This window comes from Pelmatolapia mariae, linkage group LG20 (assembly GCF_036321145.2).
Source record: "Pelmatolapia mariae isolate MD_Pm_ZW linkage group LG20, Pm_UMD_F_2, whole genome shotgun sequence".
NCBI classification, from domain to species: domain Eukaryota; kingdom Metazoa; phylum Chordata; class Actinopteri; order Cichliformes; family Cichlidae; genus Pelmatolapia; species Pelmatolapia mariae.
The window spans coordinates 40,921,551-40,944,937 of record NC_086244.1 but is presented as its reverse complement, the minus strand read 5'-3'; the positions used below and the strand labels follow the sequence as shown (position 1 = coordinate 40,944,937).

General features: G+C 38.4%; 2 protein-coding genes across 6 annotated transcripts; one reads left to right on the top strand and one right to left on the bottom strand.

The window, feature by feature from the left end:
* Positions 1–163: 163 nt before the first annotated feature.
* On the bottom strand, positions 164–15,263 carry ikbkg (inhibitor of nuclear factor kappa B kinase regulatory subunit gamma). 5 transcript variants are annotated; one of them, XM_063464523.1, is made up of 17 exons: positions 15,179–15,263; positions 14,918–14,964; positions 14,224–14,364; positions 9,808–10,082; positions 9,281–9,355; positions 9,065–9,166; positions 8,435–8,620; positions 7,570–7,631; positions 7,294–7,341; positions 6,603–6,705; positions 6,371–6,486; positions 6,121–6,273; positions 5,491–5,563; positions 5,240–5,374; positions 3,941–4,077; positions 3,702–3,778; positions 164–1,403 (listed from the first exon to the last, which is right to left on the bottom strand). In XM_063464523.1, exons 3-17 carry the CDS (start codon positions 14,360–14,362, stop codon positions 1,219–1,221), a joined length of 1,866 nt encoding a protein of 621 aa, XP_063320593.1. In that variant the 5' UTR covers positions 14,363–14,364; positions 14,918–14,964; positions 15,179–15,263; the 3' UTR covers positions 164–1,218. The 5 variants fall into 5 exon arrangements, with proteins under 5 accessions (XP_063320593.1, XP_063320592.1, XP_063320594.1 ...); XM_063464522.1 differs by having other exon boundaries at positions 14,918–15,258; XM_063464524.1 differs by lacking the exon at positions 7,294–7,341 and having other exon boundaries at positions 14,918–15,258.
* Positions 15,264–16,831: 1,568 nt separating this feature from the next.
* tmed4 (transmembrane p24 trafficking protein 4) lies at positions 16,832–23,300 on the top strand. The gene is made up of 5 exons (XM_063464391.1): positions 16,832–17,024; positions 18,636–18,736; positions 19,848–19,973; positions 21,628–21,774; positions 21,879–23,300. The coding sequence occupies exons 1-5, from the start codon at positions 16,862–16,864 to the stop codon at positions 22,026–22,028; spliced, it is 687 nt and encodes a 228-aa protein (XP_063320461.1). The 5' UTR covers positions 16,832–16,861; the 3' UTR covers positions 22,029–23,300.
* The last annotated feature ends 87 nt before the right edge of the window (positions 23,301–23,387 follow it).

Sequence of the window (23,387 nt, the reverse complement as noted above, 5' to 3'; positions counted from 1 at the left end):
CCTTGAAACAGCAGGTGAGCCACCTGTCGAAACTGAGTTGAAACGCACCAAAACCCTTACTTATGTCACATGACATACGTGTTTGAACCCCACTCTGGAGCAGTGTTTCTAAACGAAATGCTACAGTGTCGAAACATCAATTCCATATCTATATAAAAACATATAAAGTCAAATGAATAACTGATTTATTTTGTAAATCTCCAACAGTTTGATGCATTTTTTCCACAAATGTTTCTATACTTAGTTAAAATCCACACAAACTGTGAAGAAATCTTACATTCAGATAGATAAATAGGTGCAACAGGTAAAGCTAAGACAGAAGAAGGGTCACAAAAGGGCTGTTGGGTTAAGGACTGGGTTTAGCATGAGGTGCAGTCAGTCATGTACACAGGCACCGAACACAGAGAATGGTTACTTTTCTCCCCCAACAAGAGTAAATCCATCTCTAATACATCATAATACATGCTCTGAGGTAATGCAGACAGCTACATTTACAACCATAACATATCTGATTTTTTTTAAGCTCAATATGTTATTCACATGATCATGTGTTTTCTTCTCTGGACTGTCACTTCTTTTTTTTTCTTCTAAACTTATCATCACCTTAGGTCTAATAATTACTGATCTTTTGGACTGATGCAATTACAAGTATACACATTTACTTCACAGCATGTAGTGTGCTCCTCTGTCATCACTACAGCATTGAAGCAAAGAAGCAAGGAAATGGGGGATAGAGGATCATGTGAATCTAATCACTGAATCTAAAAAATACTGATGAAAATGTGCATCAAAGTGCTGTCTCAGAGGAAAGTAAGCATAGGAAAAGGTAAGAGGGGAAACATAAGAACAGAAATGATTATAATGATTGTGGAAAGGGAAAAACTACAGCAGAGACTGGATCCACACTAGAGCTACAGGGAAATATCATGCTGATTTTCTTGTTTTTCTTTCACTTGTTCAGACTGTCATCAGATTGCCTTGGCGTGAACTGTCTCGATTCCAGCATACTGAACTGTTCAACAGAAAGATCCAGAATTTGTGTTCAGGTTTGTGGATGTGTGTTTGTTTGAGAGAGAAAGCGAGAGTAAGGTGCAACTATCCAAACATGTTTTTCCAGCGGGCACCCAGAAATGGGAGAAGACACACTGAATCTAAACAGACTATACATACTGCATATCTATGTATGTTGTTGTCATGGTGTGCAGGGCAATGCTTATGTTACTGTATACAGTCCATTACATGTATCTGCAGTGTGTCCATATCTGGAGCCAGGTACTGGCACTTAGGACAACATAAATCCGGCAGCTCCTCAGTTCCGACTGGACCTTGATCACCGACTGGTCCCAATCCCGGAGTACGGAATGAGGGAGCAGGGGGCACCGTGTTGAAAGGGGGGAACACACCTAAGGCCGAGAGAAAGGAAACCTTTAAAAGAGAAACCACGTTTTACATTTCCTCAGTACATGGTGGTGGTGAAAGGTAGATTTACTCAAGTACGTATACACTGATCTTGACTTGAAAAACTAGACTGTCTATTGTTATCAACAGGACGATTTTAATTCAGTATAGTTCTGTTGTTTCTCTGGTAAGTACGCCACGTGTCAGCAGCAGTGCACCAGTGTCCAGAAGGAAGGCTACCATAACATGAAGGAATTTAACAACAAGAGCTGAGCGGTATTTTGCACTTGCTGCTTCATCACCTTTTCTATACCTGTGAGTAAACCGCAAACAGCTGTCAAGTTAGTACAATGCTTTCCATGTCATCTCTCTCCCTCTCTCATTATGTTCTGACTGATTAAATCAATACTTGTTGGGAAGAGGCTTTTGCACTGACAGTAATATAGCCAGTTGTAATCAGCTCCATTAATCAAGTTGACACATGCAAGCAGGTACTCAGCCAGTAGCAGTATGCAGTGAAGTCTTTCACACGATTTTGAATTAAGGCTACATCCACACTAATGGATGGATCCATTAATCGTTTTCAAACAAAAATGCATCGTTTTCTCTCCGTTTTGGCCTCCCGTCCACACTGAGACGGCATTTTCCCCGAAGGAAGACGCAGCGTTTTCAAAATGCTCTCGAAAACGCATACATTTGAAGATGGTGTTTTCGCGTCGCAGTGTGGACAGCAAAAACGGAGACTTTTGAAAACGATGACGCATGTTAGTCATATGATGCAGTCATGTGACCAATTAAACAAAGATAGCGGAGGGCATTATACAGCAGTTGTTTTGTTTGCTCTCAATTTTGACAGCCCTATTAAAGATTAATATCAGTTTGTACATGCTTCAGATAGCTTTAGTTCAAATTCAATAATTCTCACTCGCTTTTGCAACTTTGTACTTTTGTGTTACTCGCAGCACAACTCCACCTCGTTAGTCCATTTAAAAAAACTCGGTGCTTTTCCTCGACATTTTGCTGCGACGTTTCAAAGAGCCGGAAACTAAATAAACGGCAGACAGAAATGAGGCAGGCCAAATCCTCTTGCATTTCACGCATGCGCAGTACTGGACCGTAAGCGCTTTCGGCCGCTTCAACGTGGACGCACAACTCTGTGAAAACGACTGAAAACGTAGTGTGGACGCGGAGCACTTTCAGACGAAAACGCCGTTTTCAAATCTATCCGGGCTAGTGTGGACGTAGCCTAAGAAAAGCAAAACAGTTAATAGCAAAAATAGTTTTTAAATTCTTACTGTTTTTAACTTGTATTGTTTTTTTACTTGTATTGCTATGTATCACTTTTATTTATTTATCTTTTTAGTTTCAAATAGTTGTACAGCACTTCGTTTGAAAGTGCTTTATAAATAAAGTTATTATTATTATAATTACTATTAAAAGTACACTGTAAGAATAACATCCACAAATACCCGTGCTAATATTGAGGCAAAAAAGTAGGATCGCTAATTTGAAAAGTATTTTCCTTTTTCACTGTTGCATTTATTTACAACATATAGTTAGATCCAAATGTTTTTGGACAATGACACATTTTTGGCCATTTAGCCTCTGTACACCACCACAGTGGATTTAAATCAAATAATCAAGATGCAATTGAAGTGCAGACCTAAAAAAAAGTATTACAATACATGTTTAGGATTTACAAACATTTTTTTTTACATAATCCTCCATTTTAAGAGGCTCAAAATTAGTTGGACAATTGACTGACAAGCATTTCATGGCCAGCAAAATTAATTCTAAAGTGTATAATAATTTATATTCTGCTTTAATTCAGCCTAATGCCACAAAACTGATCGGATAACGTTTCAATGTACAAATGGAGAATGACCCAAACCATACTGGAAAAGCAACCCGAACGTTTCTGAAGGCAAAGAAATGGGATATATTCTTCAATGGTCAAGTCAGTGACCTGATTTCAAGCCAATAGCACATGCTCTTTAGTGACTGCATAAAAGGAAACTGACGGTGGTCAAGCAAAACTAGACATTCAACAGACATCGTCATAAGATACGGGCACTTCCAAAGAGCATTACTATTTCTTTGAATCTTATGAACAAAACATTGAATGTACTAATGAAAAAAATAATTGTTAAAAACTTTAACAAATTAATAGTTTTTAATTGCAGCCCTATATGTAAATAAATTAAAAAAGAAAATAAATTCCAAAAAACACACAGCATGAAATTTTCTCTATTTCAGTAGTGAAAGTAGAGCTTCATGAGAATAAAACTATCATGATTCTGTACCTTGTGGGGGGGGGATGAGTGTGGGCCGTGCAGAGAAGTCATCCAGGTGTCTCATCTTCATTTGTTCCATACGTGCACTGAAACAGAAGGGAGCATTGAAAAGTTCTATGTTAAATCTCATCTTATTAACTGTACATGCAGATGAAACACACATGATGAAGCATAAACACATCCACATACCCAAACTGATGGCACAAATAATTATTATAATTTGCAATGTCTTGGTTTTTGGTTTTTACCGTGACGTAGCTTCCTGTTTAAGCCTCTCATTCTCAGCCAAGGCCTGATTCAGCTGCTCCTGCAGCTCCTCCTTTTTCTGGTTTAACTTCTCTCTGGCTTCTCGCTCAGCAAGGAAATCTGCCTTGTAGATCTCAGCCTGGGTGAGAGAGACATGTGAGGTCATTTTTCATGCAGTAATTTGGGTTCATTTCAATAAACTGGCATTACATACATGTTAAAATGTCGGTGTGGCTGATACAGACTGAAGTTCAAATGTGTGCTGTCATCATTATAAGAATACTGAGGTTCTCTCTACTCTTTCCAGGCCAGCTGCTGAAGTCACCTTAGTTTGTGGCGGTTTGAAACAATTATTAGCACTTTAGATTCAAAGGACTCCTATGAGAGGAAAGAATCTGAGGGACCAGTTCACCTTGGCTGGGATAGTGTGGAGGGCACTCAAGGGAGAGCATCTGGTGGCCAGGCCTATGGAACCTATGTGTTACACTACTCAGCATTCCTGGAAATGTCTATACCAGGTCTATGTGGGGGTTAGGAAAGTCCGTCCATTAGTCGAATTTAGGATTCAGAGGGAACAATGTGGTTTTAGTTCTGGTTGTGGAATGCTGAACGAGCCCCTTACCCTCTCACAGATATTCAAGTGTTCATTTATTCTACATGTACTTTGTGCGTGTGGAGAGGGCATTTTTCCATTGAAAGATACGGAAGACGGTCATTTGGTCCCTGTGCACCCGCAGTGAGAGTTTGATCCACATTCCAGGCAATGAGCTGAACACAATCCCAGCAGAGTTGGTCTCCACCAGGACTGTCCTCAACACCATTTCTATTCATAATTTTTATGGACAGAATTTCTAGACAAGAGCTAAGTTGCACCGGTGGCTCTCAAACAGTCTTTGTGTCAGATTCAAGATGCTGCGATTAGCATTTGAGCATTTTTGCTCCACATTGATTACATTACACTTGGGTCGTGACAATGAGATTCACTACACCACTATCATGGACTAAAGAAATCATATCTCTAATATCTCCCCATTTATAGAAATTTTCAAAAAGTAATGCAATAATTTTTTATTTATTTAAAGTTACAGTGTGTAAAATCTCACAACTAGATGTCAGTAGACTGCAAATTGAGTTCTATGCATAAACTTAGCTACACTGGCCACTGTTCATCTGTAGACTGTCAGTCCGCTGTTTACTTCAACTGTCAATATGTGTCCATAGTCACTGTCATCTACCAGACCTGTCAAGTGACCACTTTATAAGTCAGGAAGTACATCAGCTCAACAGCTGAGAAGGAATACCTGTGCAGTAAGGACAGGAATTGTTTCCAGGGAGCCTTTCTGTTGCTCCACCTCTTCCTTCAGTTTATCAATCAGGTCCTGCTTCAGGGCCAGCGCTCGCTCAGCCTCCTCCAGTCGGCTGCACAGATCTCCACCCTGGAATGCATACACACAGATTCATGTTTGGACTTGACCCCCGAGGTATTCCAAAACTAATGAGTGTAAAAACCTTTTTTAATTTAATGTTTGTTTGGTTGGGTTTTTATTTTTACCTCATTCTTCAGTTTAGAATCATAGTCTCTAAAGAGACATGTGTATGCATGCTGTAGCTGTGTCAGTTTTTTCCTGAGGAAATAAAGTGCAATATATTGGTAAACATTTAATAAACCAAAAGGAGGAATGACCAAAGAGACTGTTAACAACACAGAGCTATTACCAATCAGTCTGTCTGGCTAGTGATCTATCACAGTTTACAGGTATTGCCCATAAAATCACAAATATGACTTTGACCACAATTTGGGTTAAAACCCATTAGGTTATCATTGTGTATAATTACCAGTGTAATGCATCAATAATGTAATATAGAACCACTTTTTTGCACAAAAGATTAAATAGTAAAGTAATTATTCAGGGTCATCACAAGCTAGTATACCCTTAAGTCCTAAGCTCGGATAAAATGGGAGGCTTGTGTCAAGAAGGGCATCCGATGTAAAAACTGTGCCAAATCAAACATACATATCCGTTCACTCTGGTGGCCCCTTGTTAAATAAGGGAGCAGTTAAAAGCTTCTACATTTTTTAATGCAAGTTCCACCACTCAAATAAATCTTTCTAAATAGCACAACAGTGCAGAAACATATGAATCATCTTGGCTTCTTCTATCTGTACGTGTCTTGGACTCACTTCTCCTCAGTGACAACATGTCTCTCTGACTTCAGGGCCTGCTCCAGGCTCTGGGTTTGCAGCAGCAGCTTGTCCATGGCTACATGATGCTGTTTCTTCTGCTGTTCAAGCTCCCGCTCTGCCACCTGCAGGGCCTTTATTTTACTGCTTAATCTGCACACAAGCAAAAAGAAACACATAAGCACACCTAAAGGGTGAACTAAGACATAATTCTGTGTATGGATCTATTGCAGGTGATGTAACAACTTACTTGTCTTCCAGGAGTACGCGTTCATGCTCACTTTTGTCCAACCAGCTCTGTCTTTCCTGTAGTTCTCCTAGCAGGGAAGTTGCCTGAGCTTTCAGGGCCTCGCAGTCCTTGGCCAGCTACAAAAACACAAACAAGCTTTTTTGCACTCCGCTTGCTAGGATTAAAAGTATAGGAGGTAGAAGATTTTTTTTATGCTGTCAGAGTAAAAATGACAGCTAGTCACATGTCATACCTGGGCACAGTCCTTGTCCTTCTGTTTGAGCAGAGCTTCAGTTCTGTCCCTCTGAGCTGAGCTCTTCTGCAGGTAATCAAGCTTCTCCTCCAGCTCCCGATACCTACAAAATAAAAATCACTTGTAACAGGCAGTGACAGTGACAAATATTGAAAAATAAATAAATAAATATAGGAATGCCCTTTTTAAATTACTGTTTAATACAAACAGACAGCATGTATATACAATATACTGCATATCATTATATATTAGACTCAGAGAGCTGATCTTTTCTATAAAAGCACAATTTGAAAGACCGGTTAATTTGACATAAAAATAAATTAATTTAAAGTAGTTAGAAAATCTGAATATTGTACTTGTACATTACTGGATTAAACATTTATAGGATGTCTTTTAATAACTTTTGGAAATTATGAATGAGATAAAATACTAGATGACACTGGACAAATCATTGCTGTTGTGTTACAACATTATTGTGTTATTGGTCTGTGAGCTGAAGTTTGGCAGCTCTGATAAAATAAATGAAATAAAAACAAATACATTTCCTAAAACAAACAAACAAAAAAAACAGACTTTTTTCAGAATAAGAGACACGCAGGTAGACCTCCTGCAGTGATGGAGAAGACAGCAGAGCAGGAAGCAGACGTGCAAACAGTGAGAAAGACAAAGCCACACAGAACTGCGGGCTCACCTGCCCTGTGTGGCCTGAAGTTGCTCTGTGAGCTTAGCCAGGCTAGAGCTGGGAAAAGGGAACAGAAAGAGAGGAAGGAGAAGGAAGACAGCATCTCAAACGTGAGGCTTTTGTTGTTTTAAGCAATCAAAAAGCATGCTGGTGTCATTTTCCAATAGAGAGCAATTCTCTGCAGATATTCTGTATCATTAAACAGAACTGTGTTAAAGGTTTAGCAGAAAGTAAAGTTAGTGCTCTTAGTTTCCAACAGTGCGCTTAAGTGAAAATGCTTCATACCAGTCGGACGAGTGCTGTGCCTCAGAGCGCTGCTGGACAACCTCCTCAGTAACATTGTTCGTCTGTAAAACAGTCATACAAGTTTTTCACGTCACAGATGACAAAACAGATTGTGTTTATCATCACGTCATCTCTTTTGTCATTTGCAAGCAGTGAAAGGTCACATCTACCAGTGACACGCAAAATGCAACAGAGGAAAACAAGCCATTACTTTGTGAGGCGATTTCTTCTGATAACATTTTTATCATTTTTTAAATCTTCTTTATTCATGTTTTCAAATGTTATTATTAACTGTAGTGCTAATTGCTATTTAACATTTATGCAAAGAACACACAAGGAGGCTGAAAGCCACGAGGTGGAACTGAGACATGAATCTTCAACGTAACTAAACAGTGTTGTTCTGTCATGGCTTTAGGAAGGCTACTCAAAATTATTTTATTAATTTTGATGTGATTAGTTTTTATTTACCATGGAGCTGATTCAGCACATTTAGCTACACGGTACAGTAACATTACCGATAAATCATTGCTAATATTTGGTATTTATATTATTAATTAATATTTTTACCGATTTTACTTATTATTGTATTTGTGATTTCATATTAACTTTTACCTTAACATGCCAGCTAACTGCTATATTATCTACAGTAGCATCTGGGTGTTGCGTTCAGTGCCAAGTGGCACTTCATGCTATACAAATCTGGAAAGTTATGCGACAGAAACAGAACATTCACACATTGTTTTGCTAGTAAATGTTCCCTTTACGCCTGCCAGGATCATCTAACGCCTGCCAGGATCATCTACATTGCTACCTTACCATAGTGACTCATCTGGAAAACTTTTATGTGCCTGGATATCAACGTTACCTGTGCCTGGGCCAGTTTACCCCGGAGCTGGTCTATGCAGTGAAGCATTCGCTCCTTCTCTTTCTCTCCCTCGTCCCTCTGCTTCTCTAGCTCCTCATTTTTCCTTCTCAGCTCTCGCATCCCTTCCTCCAGTTTCTCTTTGTGGCTCTTCAGCAGCTGCAGGAACTCGTTTGCACCTTCCACAGGCTCCAGAGAAAAACATGGAAGTGGTATAGAGATGGGTTAAATAGATGAACATACAGAGAAGCATGAGAAAAATGGATCGTGTTCGTTGTGGGCTTCAGCACTGAAACTACACCGAAACATCCAACACGATGTGCATAAGGAGAAAAGGAGAGGTTGTGATTGGGATAAACTGTGTTTTTTGTGTTTTCAAAATTTTATTTGAGTGTTGTCCGAAAAAACCCCACGTTTGACCTCAAAATTTATGCTGCTGAATGTAAAACACAGTCCAACACACTTCAGTTGCTGCCAATGTCATTTTAGTCACATTTTCTATTTGTTACGATTTTCGACCTCAGCCATTGTTTGTAGATTAGGTGAGGAAAGCTCAAACTGGAAGTGTGAGGGCTGCAGGTGCAGCGTTAGAGATCTGACTGGTAGAATTAGGATGGGAGTGACCGGGCTCACCTGGCTATTGTCATTGCCCATTATATCTCCCAGTTCATCTGAAAATGATATGGGGGGAGAGGACTGTGCGTAACTCAATGAGCTATGCACACTTGTGTTATCCTAGACACACAGACACACTGATTAGATTAAAAATATGAGCAGAAAAAAAAACAGAGTTTGCTGACCATGACAGCACATGAACATGAGCCACAAACACACACACAAACATCTTACCAGGCTGCGAGGTGGCGATGTCTGTGTGCATTGCTCTGTATCTTCGACTCTCTTCTTTTCTCGCTGATCTAGAGTCTGAGAGACATAATGGAAAAGATTAAAAGTCCATTTCTCACCTTTCCCATGATATATATGGATGCTCATATTAAACAGGTTTAAAAAATTAAAAAAAGAAAAAGACCTGTTTCAGACCTTTTTTAAAATCTTTGCTCTGTATGTTGTCATATGAGCGGATATCCCTAATATAATCTCTGGCTATGATACAAAAAACCCCACCCACCTATTACCCAAGCATTTCGTTACTGAGGAACAGCCAATCAAAAGAAAGCTAGCTTAAAGGGGGGGGGGGATGAGCTAAAACAGTTTGTTTCTGTACTGAGGGGCCACACAAGGACCCGTGTGAGTAAGGATTGCCTTATATACATCTACAGGACACACAGATTTGGTGGATGTCTGCTTGCCTTTGTAAATTTGAAAGTAGGTAAATGGAAACATGACTAATAATTATCAGTTTCCAACTAGCCAACCTGTGGTCCGTCCACTGGTCCATTCCTGGCTGGCCGTAGCTGCGGGTTTTCAGTCTGGCTGGAGCTGCAGCAGTGATTAGACGAGGAGTTGGAGGAGCCAGGTCCGTTCACCATGCTCTGTAAGGAGTGGTTCTCCTGGGCCAGCCTCTCCACCAGGGACCTTGCTTCTTGGAAGCGACAGCTGAGAAACTCTCGTTCCTCTTTTGTCCTTCGTTGCCATCCCTCCATCTCCTCACAGCGCTGACGCAAGGTCAGGTTGCTCCGCCGCAGCGCCTCTGTGGGAACAGAATGAGGTGGTAAAAGGAGATGGGGGAGACTAATATATACTAAATACAGTCATGTGAAAAATAACCATTTCACAGGCTCTGCAAAGTCCTGTAAAAGACAAATCTGTGAAACTGTGATTCAGTAGCTTGTAGAAATACCTGTACCTGACTATCAGTCTCTCACACAATTGTGGAGGATATTTCACTGAACCCTCTTTGCTCCACTTCACTCAGTTGTACACTTGTTTAAGCACAGCTCTCTTGTGGTCCTAACACAGCATTTCAGTCAGGCTGATGTCTGGACTTTGGACCACTGCAACGCTTTGATTCTTCTGGGGGTTTTTTTAGTGTAGATTTGGCGATGTGGTTGAGATCACTGTCCCATTGTCGCATGACCCCACTTTACGCTAAGCTTTAGCTGTCAGATAGAGAGCCTCAGCTTTGACTCTATAATACTTTCACCAAATGTGCCACTGTGCATTATAACCAAACACAATCTCCACTTTGCTCTCATCTATCCAAAGACATTGTTTCAGAGTTCCTGTGATTTGTTCAGAGGCAAATTTGCAAAGCTAAGCTATGCTCCCATCTTTTTTTTAGCGAGAGGAAGTTTTCTCCTGGGAACCATTCCAGTAAAGCCATACTCCTTTAGTCCTTTTCTAATTGTCAATCCATGAATTTAAACATGCTAACTGAAGCCGGTGGAGTCTGAGACGTAGCTTTCAGGGTTTTTGTAATCTCCCTTAGCATTGCATGCACTGACCTTGGGGTAAATTTGATAGAACATCCACTCCTGTGTTAACATGCACCTGAAAACCAGCAACCTTAAATTTTTTTAGAAATGGTCGCACCTGCTGTAAGGGTGTACTTTCTGTATAAAGTTGTTGAAAATTATGCTTTTCACACGACTGCGTGTTAATGATATTGCTGAGTAACTGAATTAGTTTGCTGATGGTTTCCTTGAATTAATGTTAATAAATATAATTTGCTTAACTGAAACACTGTTCCACTGACACATCAAATCTAATTATACTTTTACAAACTCTTGCTCAGTTCTTGGAAATGCACTCAGATATGACTTTTATTTTTATTACACCCTTTCCTAACTGACTAACAACAGTAGCTGATGTCAACATGAGCATAGAGTTTAAATAATGACACAGACTCAGTTTGCTGACTCTTTCTTCGCCTTCCTCTGTTACGCTACTGTGTCTATTAGTCATGTTTACCATTATACAAATGTTGACAAAATAAATGCTCAACTTTATTAGCAGTAAAAACATTTCTCAGTTGAATTAATTTACATGAGCTGCAGCATATAAAGGTTAACGCCAACTAATGCTAGTTAACTTCAGATAGAGTTTGCTGTATAACTGAATATAGAAATCTTCCTCTTTACACTCTATAAACTCAACAGTGAATGACTGAAAATACTTTGTTTAAATGTTCCTTTGAAACAGTAATGTGTACTCAGTAAACACACCACATTACTTACATTAATAAAGTAGTTTTTTGTGCACTTATCTTGAGAGAGAAAGCATACCGAGCATACCATACTATATACTGGACACAGTTAAAGTGCTGTGACTCACAAGGTGTGTAAAGTAAAGTAAAGTAAAATTTTACTTATATAGCACCTTTCAAGATAAAAATCTCAAAGTGCTTCACATAAGCTAAAACTTAAAAATAAAAATCAACCAAAAGCAGGTTTAAAAAGATGAGTTTTTAGCTGTTTTTTAAAAGGGACCACTGAGTCCACAGATCTCAGGCTCAGAGGGAGAGAGTTCCACCGTCTGGGGGCCACAGTTACAAAAGCTCTGTCACCTTTTGTTTTCAGCCTCGTGTGTTGGACAACCAGCAAGTCCTGATCACATGACCTCAGGGACCTGCTGGGAATGTATGGATGTAAAAGTTCACTTATATATGTTGGTGCTTGTCCATGCAGAGCCCTGAAAGTCAAAGTCAAAACCTTAAAGTGGATTCTGAATTTAATAGGGAGCCAGTGCAGCTGAATCAGCAGGGGTGTGACATGGGAGTACTTGGAGGACTTGGTCAGAAGCTTTGCAGCAGCGTTCTGAACAACTTGCAGATGCTCCAAAGAGGCTTTACATAAACAAGTAAACAAAGAATTACAACAATCCAGACGAGATTAAACAAATGCATGAATGACAATTTCTAATTCGGAGCGCGATACAATGGGACTCAGCTTAGCAATGTTTCTCAAGTGATAAAAACAGGAGCGGACCAGAGCTTTAAAATGAGTGTCCAAAGTCAGAGCTCAGTCAATAGTAACACCAAGGTTCCTGGTAGAAGGTTTGGCAAATGTAGCAAGTGGACCCAAGTTTTCCATAACACTAGGAACAAATTTTTTAGGAGCACAAACAAGGACTTCAGTCTTCTCCTCATTTAGTTGAAGAAAGTTTCCAGCCATCCAACCTCTAATGGAGTCTATGCACCTATGCAAAATCTGTAGCTTGGAAACATCTTGGGGCTTAAAGGAGATATATAACTGAATATCATCTGCATAGCAGTGATACGAAATGTCCTTAAAAGTGCTCAATAAGTGCTGAAGAGAAAGTAAATACAACAAAAACAATAAAGGCCCCAAAACAGAACCTTGTGGCACACCATAGGCAAGAAAAGTAGAAGATGAACTGTGCTTAGAGGTAGCCACAGAAAAGGATCGTTCATGCAAATAAGATTCAAACCAGTCCAAAGCAGCCCCTGATATACCCACCCAGTGTCTCAGCCTATCTAGCAGAATATGATGGTCCACAGTACCAAAGGCGGAGGTCAGGTCCAACATCAACAAAACGGAGCATTCTCCTGCATCACATCTCATCAAAATGTCTTTGGAGACTCTAAGAAGTGTAGTTTCAGTAGAGTGAGATCTACGAAAGCCAGATTGGAATTTATCCAGAATGCTGTATTCATCTAGAACAGCTATAAGCTGCTTAGCCACAACCTTTTCTAAAATCTTAGCAATGAATGGTAATTTTGAAATTGGTCTGTAGCGTCAAGCTTAGGTTTTTTTAACGGTGGGTGAATAACAGCATTCTTACAATAAACAGGGACCTGACCGGAAATCAGTGAGGTATTGATAATTGTAAGCACACAGTGACCGATAGACTGAAAGACATTTTTAAACAAAGATCCATGCAAAATATCAAGAGAGCAGGAGGATGCTCTCATCGAATCAACGCCTCCATGTTTCTGCTGATCTAGCTTATGTTTTTCTGTCTGTATTTGTGGTGTAGGTAGGTAAAGGGGTATCCTGCTGCTTTGTGAGGCATCTGTTGTAGTCAAAGCACTTGCAAACAGGTGTGAAGAATTGTTCAACTTCATTCGTTGCATGCATCATTAGGTCTCCATAAATGCTTACTAATTTGTAAATGTGAATAAAGGAATTTGTAAACCTTAAGTAACATTTGCTTGCAAACTGAGACCTGGAATTGAGTATACAAGTGTGTAAATGACCTGTAGTTAGAGACAAGCGTTCCCACAGATATTTACATCTACAGCGGCACAAGTATATCTGTAACTCATGAACTGTCTATTTTTCAGCCATTAATATCTCCGTACACATCTGTAGATTTCATCACACTAGGAAATCTGAAACTAGATTGAGGTTTTTACAAATGTACAAATCGGACGTCTTCCTGTTAAATGATAGTTCTGCCTCACCAACATCATCAGATACTTGCTCATAGGGGATTGTCTGCTATTTGGGGTTTTCCCTCTATTATGCTGTAGGGTCTTCACCTTACCATACAAATGTGACTAACACCAGAGACATTGTAAGAATGAGATGTGACACTTTAAGAGCAAAGACGCTGATAGAAACAGAACTTCTAGGGGAAAAAAAGCTTTTTAAAACTTCATCCTGGAGCAAAGTCTGTAACCTTTGAAAGTATTTGTTATCTCTGCATACAGTTTGTATATCCCAGTGACCACTGAATTCCAGAGTTAATGTAGATAAATGCTTTAAAATAATGAACCACACAAATATGCTTCTAAAATGGCTTTTAAGGGACAAGATTTGCTTCTTTCTTTCTTTCTTCCTTCTTCTTTCTGCGTCTGCTGTTTGAGCTCATCACTCAGTGCAGTGATATTCTTTTATGAGACCTTTTTTTTGTGTGAACACGCTTACCTCTAAGCTGCTGGTTGTCACTCAACAATCTGGTCACCACTTCATTGGCTGCAAGCTCTGGTGGGACCCTGAGGGTCCCTCCACTCTCTTCTCCGGACATCTCCCACTGCATGGGGCCATCGGGTTGTGGCTGCACCATCACTGCAGAAACACATCAACATTACATCACATATACACACATTTCTTGTTTAACTAAACCGTTATTAATATTGAACATCAATATGCCGATGACCTTCCCGGCATTCTTCATCACATGACACATGGCAGACCAGGCCTCAGCGCCCTTTAGGCGGCCCAGGCTGTAAACTTTCATTTTCACTTTAATACAACGTCTAAATCCAAGTCCAGCTTGTGTGTGAGATGAGTATCTGACCTGATGATAGACTTCTGCTTCATGAGTCACCGATAAAATGTAAGTGATTTTTGAGCTCACGTACAGGAATGGAGGAAAACATTACGTCATCCGCATTACCGAGGCAATGGACTCGACACAAATGTAGATTAATTAAAGTATAAACGCCAGTCGTCAATTTTAGCCAAAAGCACCAGATCGCCCCAGCTGTGTTATAGGTAACGTTATAAACATCTTATTTTCTCCCCAACTAAACAAACAGGGTCAAACATGACCCCCGTCCTAATTCTAAGTCCATCTGACAGGTAATGTAGCTGCATTACTACGTGAAACTTCACTTACCCAATCTTCTTTTTCACTCCAGTCGCGTAGAGTATCAGACAACACAGCTGTCAGTCACATACAAACTGTTATTAAGGGTATTTAACGTAATTAAACCAGCGTCAGGGAGCTGGGAGCTGGCGCTAAACAGCTAGCGACTTAGCTAATGAGCTAGCTAGGATAACAAACCAAAAAGACAACAAAGTAAACTTAGGCACTTGTTGACTGACATTAAACTAGAACTACATTAACGAGCTGTCTGTCTTCAGAAAGATATTGTACCTGGTTTGTAATATTATTCCAACGGACTGAACGTGTTTAACATGGGCTGAGCTATCTGTTAAAGCTGAAGCGAGTGTTGTTAGCTCAGGAAATGAGAGGGAAAATTTCACCCTGAGTTGAGTCTCTCAGGCTAACCCCTAAGTCTTGCTAGTTTGAAACGTTTCACATCCCATTATTTATTAGAATTATTAGAATATCTTCTGAAACTCAACTCAAATGAGTTGAGTTTCAGACCCATTTTAACTGAAACGGATTGCCCATTATATCTAAAACATTAACATAAACTGGGCTGTCAACTAAAACAAAAATGTGGTTTATTTTACAAAATGTCAGCATTTTATCTGACAGGAACCATCATGACATGGAGTAATTTAGAGTAATTCATTATCCTTTTTATAATTGATTTATTGGCTTACATGCTAAAATTGAATGTGTCAGGTCAGTCACGCAGTTTTCTGTGTCAGTCTCGCAATGAGGTGCTGCTCTGCACCACCTAAGTCTCAGACCAATAAAATCAATCAACTCAAGTGTTAAATGTACTGTACTGTTGTGGCACCAGCCTGCAATCACTATCACTCACTGGCTTAAAGCTTTAAAAGAGCTTCATGCTCATAGCTTAAATGACCAGTTTTACAGATTTTGCTGATTTCATGCCTAAATTACACAGAGACACAGCTAAGTGACATAACAGTGGCATATATACAAATCTTAACTTTCAATATTGATACCATTAGTACTAACGGACAATACTTCGGTGACTAAAGCTGGTTCGATATTTTGGGTATATACTGAAATTAGTTATAATCAAACTATTAATATCTTTCTAAAACATACGAGGGACTATAAAAAGGAATCAGAACTCACTTGTATCAAGTCAATAAAAAGGCCTAAAACAAAATACTAAACAGAAGAAAGAAGAAGAGAAATAACAATTTAACATAAACCAGTGACACACCACCTGATCAACCCTGGCAGGGCCTCCTTGGATGAGGGTGTCTAATCAGAATCAGAATCAGAATACTTTATTGATCCCTAGGGGAAATAGTTTTTTGTTACAGTGCTCCATTATAAACAAGTGATAATGGCCGAAACAGCCGATGAATCCAAGGTCCACTATTGACGATGTGTCCCAAATTTTAATATGATAACCTAGATCAGATCTCTAATCCCTAAACCTAACTAAGGGAGGAAAAAATGGCAGATAAGTTTGGGTAAAAGACCGAAAGTTGAGGCACACAACGACGTGTCCCGCTGGTAAAGTTTCTGGGCTGCCTTTCCTCATAACGGCCATCCCTCAGGATTTTCTCCATTTAAAGCAATGCATTATCAGGCATTGTAACATCTAGTCCTTTTACTAAAAAACTGGTTTCAACTGCATCTGAATAATCCAACAATTCCAAGATGAGGCTTCGGTCACTACTAATATGTTTTTCTTTTTCATAATACAGTGGGTTTCTGTTAGGATTAGGATTTTTTTTTAGATCTATTTATTGAATTTATTAAAAAGGTCTGTGCACTAAAATATAAAACTTATTCACGGAGTGAATCGTGGACGAGCGTGGAAGAAAGTCGTGCCTGAGAGGCTAAACTCAGGGCACCTCGTTACACCAGGAAATCCCCTTCCTTCTTTCGCCGAGAGAGAAACGTCAGGTAGCCGCAACGGCTTTACAGCTTCCTGTGCTGATGCGCCCAAGTGAAAGAGGCCACAAGATGCTGTCTTTCCCGGCTGCTGGAGTTATTTTATTACTAGCTTGGATTTATCCAAGTGACAGCCTTTATTTTCATATAGGGGAGACGGAGAAAAAATGTTTCATTGAAGAAATTCCGGATGAGACCATGGTTATTGGTAAGGACTATTCGCTTGTTAGCATAACCTAGCTAACTAACAGTACACGCTAACAGCTGGCTGCAGCAGAGATGCTGCGTTGGAAATGACATCGGGGACCACACGAAGACTTCTTCACGGTGTTCACACCGGTTAAAAGTGTATAAACAGCAAACTGTCAAGTTTTGTCCTACTAAAGAGGCAATCGGTTTGTCTTTTTATACTTAAAAAAAATATGTTAAAGTGAGTTTCTAATCTTAGTTAGCTAAACAGTATTTTACACCTGAAGCTAGCATAGTTGGAGTTGTACGTGGTAAAACTGAACGGGTTAACATACGTGTGTGTGTATATATATATATATATATATATATATATATATATATATATATATATATATATATATATATATATATATATAGCTTTACCTTCACTCGGATGAATGCATTGGCATTGCTCCCTGTAGATCTATTTGTGGCAAGTAACCTTCACAGTACACTTGATTCGGTACATTTTAAGCATATGGATCTTTACTGTAGTTTTATGGTGTAATAGATTTAAATGACACGCTTTCACCAAGACTTTTTTATTCAAAAATTGTCCAAACTCAATTTCTTTTTCACACTGGGTAATAATATTCATATTACTAGAAATCTGAACAGAATGATGGTGATGCACCTAATATATGACAGTATTTTTTTTTAAACCAATTTTAGGAACAGTATCCACAAAATTGTACTTACCTTACAGGGCTCTTATATGTGTCACATCTTTGCATTTTATGTATTTATGCATTTTTAGGATGTGTGTAAGGGTTCAGCTGCACTCAGAATGCTAAAACATTCTTAAATTGATCTCAGAAATGAGAGGGTTTTTTTAATGGTGCTTTAATTGGGTGTAAACCCCCCCCCCCCAAAAAAGGACAAAAAAAGGTGACGCTATGATGCTACACTCCGTTAACTCTACTGAGTGTTTTGGCCCTTACAGTTTAATATTTTGGTCTTGCTCTCAACGCTCTGCCAGCAGTGATTTTACTAACTGCAGCAGTGGTGTTTTGAGTTTAGAAACTACAATTTAGGCCTCTGTACACAGATACATTTACTAGCTTGTGAATTTTGTGTTTAAAAACAATTTTTTGCCTGACATGAACAGAAATATGCATATTGTCAGGATGTAGAGATTGTCCCGCTTGCATTTTTAAGATCTTAAGCTGACTCTGCTATTTTCATGAATGCTTTTTAGAACGTCAGAAAACTGAATTCCAGCGTTTCCAAAAGTGAAATCTGCCTTTATACTCAAACATGCATAAATGTTAAAGGCTGTTAAAACTACAGATCCACTGAGAACTGTTGTATAGTTACACTTTGATGCATCAAATATTTGAAATAAAAAAAAATAAAAATAAACTGTGTTTACTTACTTACATTTTGCTTTTTATGCTTTACCATTCAATGTGTTTTTATGTCCTGACCCTGTACATCTTGCATAAATACCCTTGTTCAGTGTTATGATAGTATTTCCAACAGTATGTTTAATATAAACACACTTTACTGGCTGTGTTAGCAGTGCAGAAGTGAATGATTACATGATCCATTGATGGTATGTTTGCTTGTTTTGTTTTTTTTTATTTAAAAGGAAAGTACAGGACTCAACTGTGGGACAAACAAACCGGCTCCTTCCTTCCATCCACCCCTGGTCTTGGGATGCATGTGGAGATCAAGGATCCAGACACAAAGGTAAACACATGAGAGGTAATTTTCCATGGAGTGAAATTATTCTCAAATGAATGTTCTATGTTCCACAAGTGTAAACTAACATTTGCAAAATGGTACAATTTGTTTGTATTTTTGAGTAGTCAAAAATGTGTGCTCCAATCTAAATCCAAAGCAATTTGAAAACACAAAAGACAATTTTACAAAATACACATATGAAAACTTGAATAAACGCTAATCATTAACACACAGATTTTTAAGTTCAGCTATCTAAATTGATCATTTTTGCTTTCATAAACCTTACATATGTTTGTTAGTCATTAAGCTAAGATGACTGCTATTGTGCTGTGTTCTGAGAATGGTAAGGTGATTCAGATGTAGTTATCCCACATCACCTGAATTATATCTATATTTCGATTATATAGCAGATTAGTTATCTTGTACTAACTTCAGAGGATGAGCCAAAGGGATGGCTTATCATGCTGTGCTCCAATCCGCAGAGGCATACTGATTGGCTGTTTTTGTAGCGGAAGAGCATCCACCAGGAAGCAGCAGCATATTTGAACCATATATCAACCTTCATAGATTACTGTATAGGATCTGTAAGTGAAGGGTGACAAGCTTTTTTGTTTATATAGAAAACAAAAATGTCTGTGTTGTTTGAAGTAATGCAGAAATCCACAAGATTGCCAGATCTTCCAGTTTTTTAAGAGGACTTGAACGCTGCTTACATTTATGGATCTGTTCTAAGCTGACACTGTGAAAAGAGTCCCAAACCCCTCTGTGCATCTCTGACTTGATCTGTGGAGGGAGCCTTTTGAAAGCAAAAATCATAAAATTTATGTAGCTGAACTTAAAAATGTGCATAAATGATGAGTATTTATTCAGGTTTGGATATTTGCATTTGCAAAAGAGTTTTACCTTCATTCAAAAAAGCTTTGTACACCTGTATGGATTGGAGCCTGCAGTTGTGAGTACGAACACACATTTGTAAATCTTAGTTTACCCTTCTTGGTTATAACATACACTTTTGCAACCCTTTTGATACCAATTTAGCTCCATAGTTTTCTAATACACACCTGCACATGGAACATATAAGTTAAATCTAAGCATTTGCTGTTTACACATTCCCCAGATCATCCTTTCACGTCAGTATGGATCGGATGGACGGTTCACATTTACCTCCCATACACCTGGAGAGCATCAGATCTGTTTGCATTCAAACTCTACCAAGATGGCTCTGTTTGCAGGTGGAAAACTGGTATGTACAAAAGTGCATCTCTGACTTTTTGAACTGCCAGACTGCTTTCCATTTAAAATAATTATCATTTGTTTAACAATAACTGAGTAATGTTAAGCAGTGTATAAATGTTTAAACTGTACATTAAATGAGTGGTTTAAAAAATAAACTACCTAAAAGTAGTTGATAAATCATTAAAAAAAGAATCAAAAAGTGTGATGTTAGTCAAGTTTAGTGTATAAATGGTTAAAATTGGTAGAGATTGTTTATATTTGAGCAATTTCAGTTGGTAAGTTTGAAATTGCTAGCTAAAAGTAGCTACAAAATGAGCTGAATACCCGCAGAAACTAAAATGAATGGTTGGTTTAAATAATTAAATGATTAAATTAAGTGATTTTAAAAAATTAGTTGATAAATTAGGTCTTAAAGTAATGGTAAAACCCTAGCTACATAAGGGTAAGTTTATAACTGATAAATAATCCTTGTAATACGAAGTTGACCAGATTTCTTAAATGAAAACTCTGTCATCCTTTTTGAAGTATTTGACCTTCACATCAGTGTTAGTTAAACAGGATAACACATTTACTTGTGTCTAAAAACTTAAATTTCTCAGAAAGTCTGAGATTGAAGGTGAGTTAACCCTAGAGGCAACAAAACAACAACAACAGTGGCAGCCTACCTTAACAATGCTGTTTGATCAGCAGCGAAAATGTAGAGCCAAGTCACTAGAAGCACAGTGCTACCTTAGATAAATTAAAAGTATCGTCTCTTTTTGTATTTTTGCATTACCTATTTATTATCATACATCTTAGAATTATGTTAATATATTTTTTTGGGCACATCAGTGAACTTAAAAATAGTTTTCACTGATGTTGTTTGTTTCTTTTAATCTTTATATATAAAAAAGCCTCTTAACTTTCTGTCTGGTCTGGCACTAGTCTGCACTTCACCTCAGACTGAAGTAGCAAACAATATGCCAGTATCCAGAGAACATCTCCAAAAGTTGTTCAGTGGAGACTGAAGAAGTCACTTGGATAAGTGACGAAACATTTCTCCCACAAAACGCTACGTCCAGATGAACAGAATCAACTTTTGGAGACTTACTTTCCTGGATGATTGAGAATGCATCAAGACGTATTCAGAGAACATAATGTATGTGCTGTAAAATAACACCAATAAATATGGGTGTGTTAACTTATCCTGACTCATTACATCCGTCTTCCGGCTGAAGCTAGGCAGAGCTATGCTGGAAATGACCTAAGCCCATTCTGATCCTTTTGTTTGAGCCTCTTGGAAGATTTTTCCACCAGATTAGCTGAGGTTCTTAAACCAGTACAGTTCAATATTCTTGGGACCTTGGTGCTAGCATTTCAACTATGCTTTGAGTGAAAACATCATAATCAAGGATACATTAGCACCAAAGAATCCCACTGATGTCATCGTTCTTCTTCTGTGGAAGGAGAACCTGCTACTTTTTGCTTCCAGACATGAGTGAAATTTTAAGGTCTAAAAAAAATTATTTCATAAGGACAGTGTGCAGCTGTAGTCACCATTTCCCAAATAAAACTTAAGGTTTTAGTTAGTACATCAATTTAGCTTATTCTAAGGAAGTTCTTGATCTGAAGTTGACTGAAAAGCATGTAAATCTGAAGTGTCTGTTACTGTCATGTTGCAGAGAGTGCATCTGGACATTCAAGTGGGAGAACATACCAACAACTATCCTGAAATTGCAGCTAAGGACAAACTCACCGAGCTGCAGCTACGAGTCCGACAGCTGCTGGACCAAGTCGAACAGATCCAGAAGGAGCAAAACTACCAGAGGGTGAGTAAAAAAAACCCAAAAAAAACAAACAGTTCTGTTTCATGTCAGAAGTATTGGAGTTGAAGCCACTGCAGTGACTTGAATGTGCTGGTTGTCTTCTGCAGTACCGTGAGGAACGCTTTCGCATGACGAGTGAGAGTACCAACCAGCGTGTTCTCTGGTGGTCCATCGCTCAGACGGTCATCCTCATCGTCACTGGTATTTGGCAGATGAAGCACTTGAAGAGCTTCTTTGAGGCCAAGAAACTGGTGTAACGTGAGTGTGAACAGAATCAGGAAATGACACAAGCAGACAGACTTTGCTCACCCAAATAAAAAGGTGTAGGAGGAGACACTTGGTCCTAATATTAGCCATAAATGGTACGAGCAAATCTGCAGATACAATTTTGTGTCCTGGGTAATGTGGCTTTTTCCTTTCCTTTTAGTTTTTCCACAGTAACTCAAAACGGTTTGTTGTGTAATCCTGACAACACTGGACGTGTCACTTTTCTATCTTAAAGTGCAGGAAAAAGCTTTTTTGTGATTGTATATGAAGAAAAAATGAGAATGCTGAAGTTGTTACAAGTATTTAATTTTGGTCATTGTTAGTGTTACACATAGTTTCACACAGGTTTTGTATCTTTTAACCATAGGATTTCAGCTGTACTCATCAGGTACATACATTTCTGCATATACTATAATGCCTTTGGTTCCTTTGGCGCCCATTTCAGTGCTTGAGTCCCAGTTAGTTTTTATAAGCAGCATAATAAATAGTTTATAATTATTCCAGACTGTGTTAAATACACACATACAGGTATTCAAAGATTAACTCACGATACTTTGCCCACAATAGCAATGACATCATGATTCTGTGATATACATTAGGTTGATTTATTCAATGCATTGTGAGTTTCAATAGCTATATTTAGCTATATATAATATTAATATTTATTTAACCTATTGAATATTTTAGAGCTACAGCTTTGATATTGTTTCAGGTGCTTTACAGAAGCTATACCAATATTAAACCACTCGTCGAGATAGGCTTACAGTTATACTATAAACCTTTTATATGCTGCTTGTTTGTGTGAAATGAAATGTTAAAGTGTTACCATCCATCTTTCTACAGACTATGTATTGTTTGTAGTATACCAGATGTATCTGTAGAGCCAGTTTATGATATTAACAACAGGAATGTGTGTATAGATACTGGCTGCCCTTTTCTAACGCCTTTTACAAGGATTTAATACTACAAGAGCCTCTACACTTATCATTCCTGACACTAGATTGTGTTTCAACAAAACTTATTTATTGAACAGTTGTGACTTTTTTTTTTTTGCTGGGCTAGAGCCAAGTTGACTGTCAAACATTAGCAGGACAGCATTTTAAGATTTCTGATCATTTCTTAAATGCAGAGTTTAGATCCAATTTCAGATCCATAGACATCATATGCACTAAAGTCTTTTCAGAAATGTTAAATTGCCACTCTGAAAATATTCTGTTTTTTACTGTGGTCTGGGTGCCTGTTTCACATGCTTAATAAAAAAAATAATTAAAAAAAACTTTGGCTGAACTCTTTTTTGTTGTTGTTGTTATTTGCACCACTTTGTCCTAAGGAGAAGAAATACACAGCAA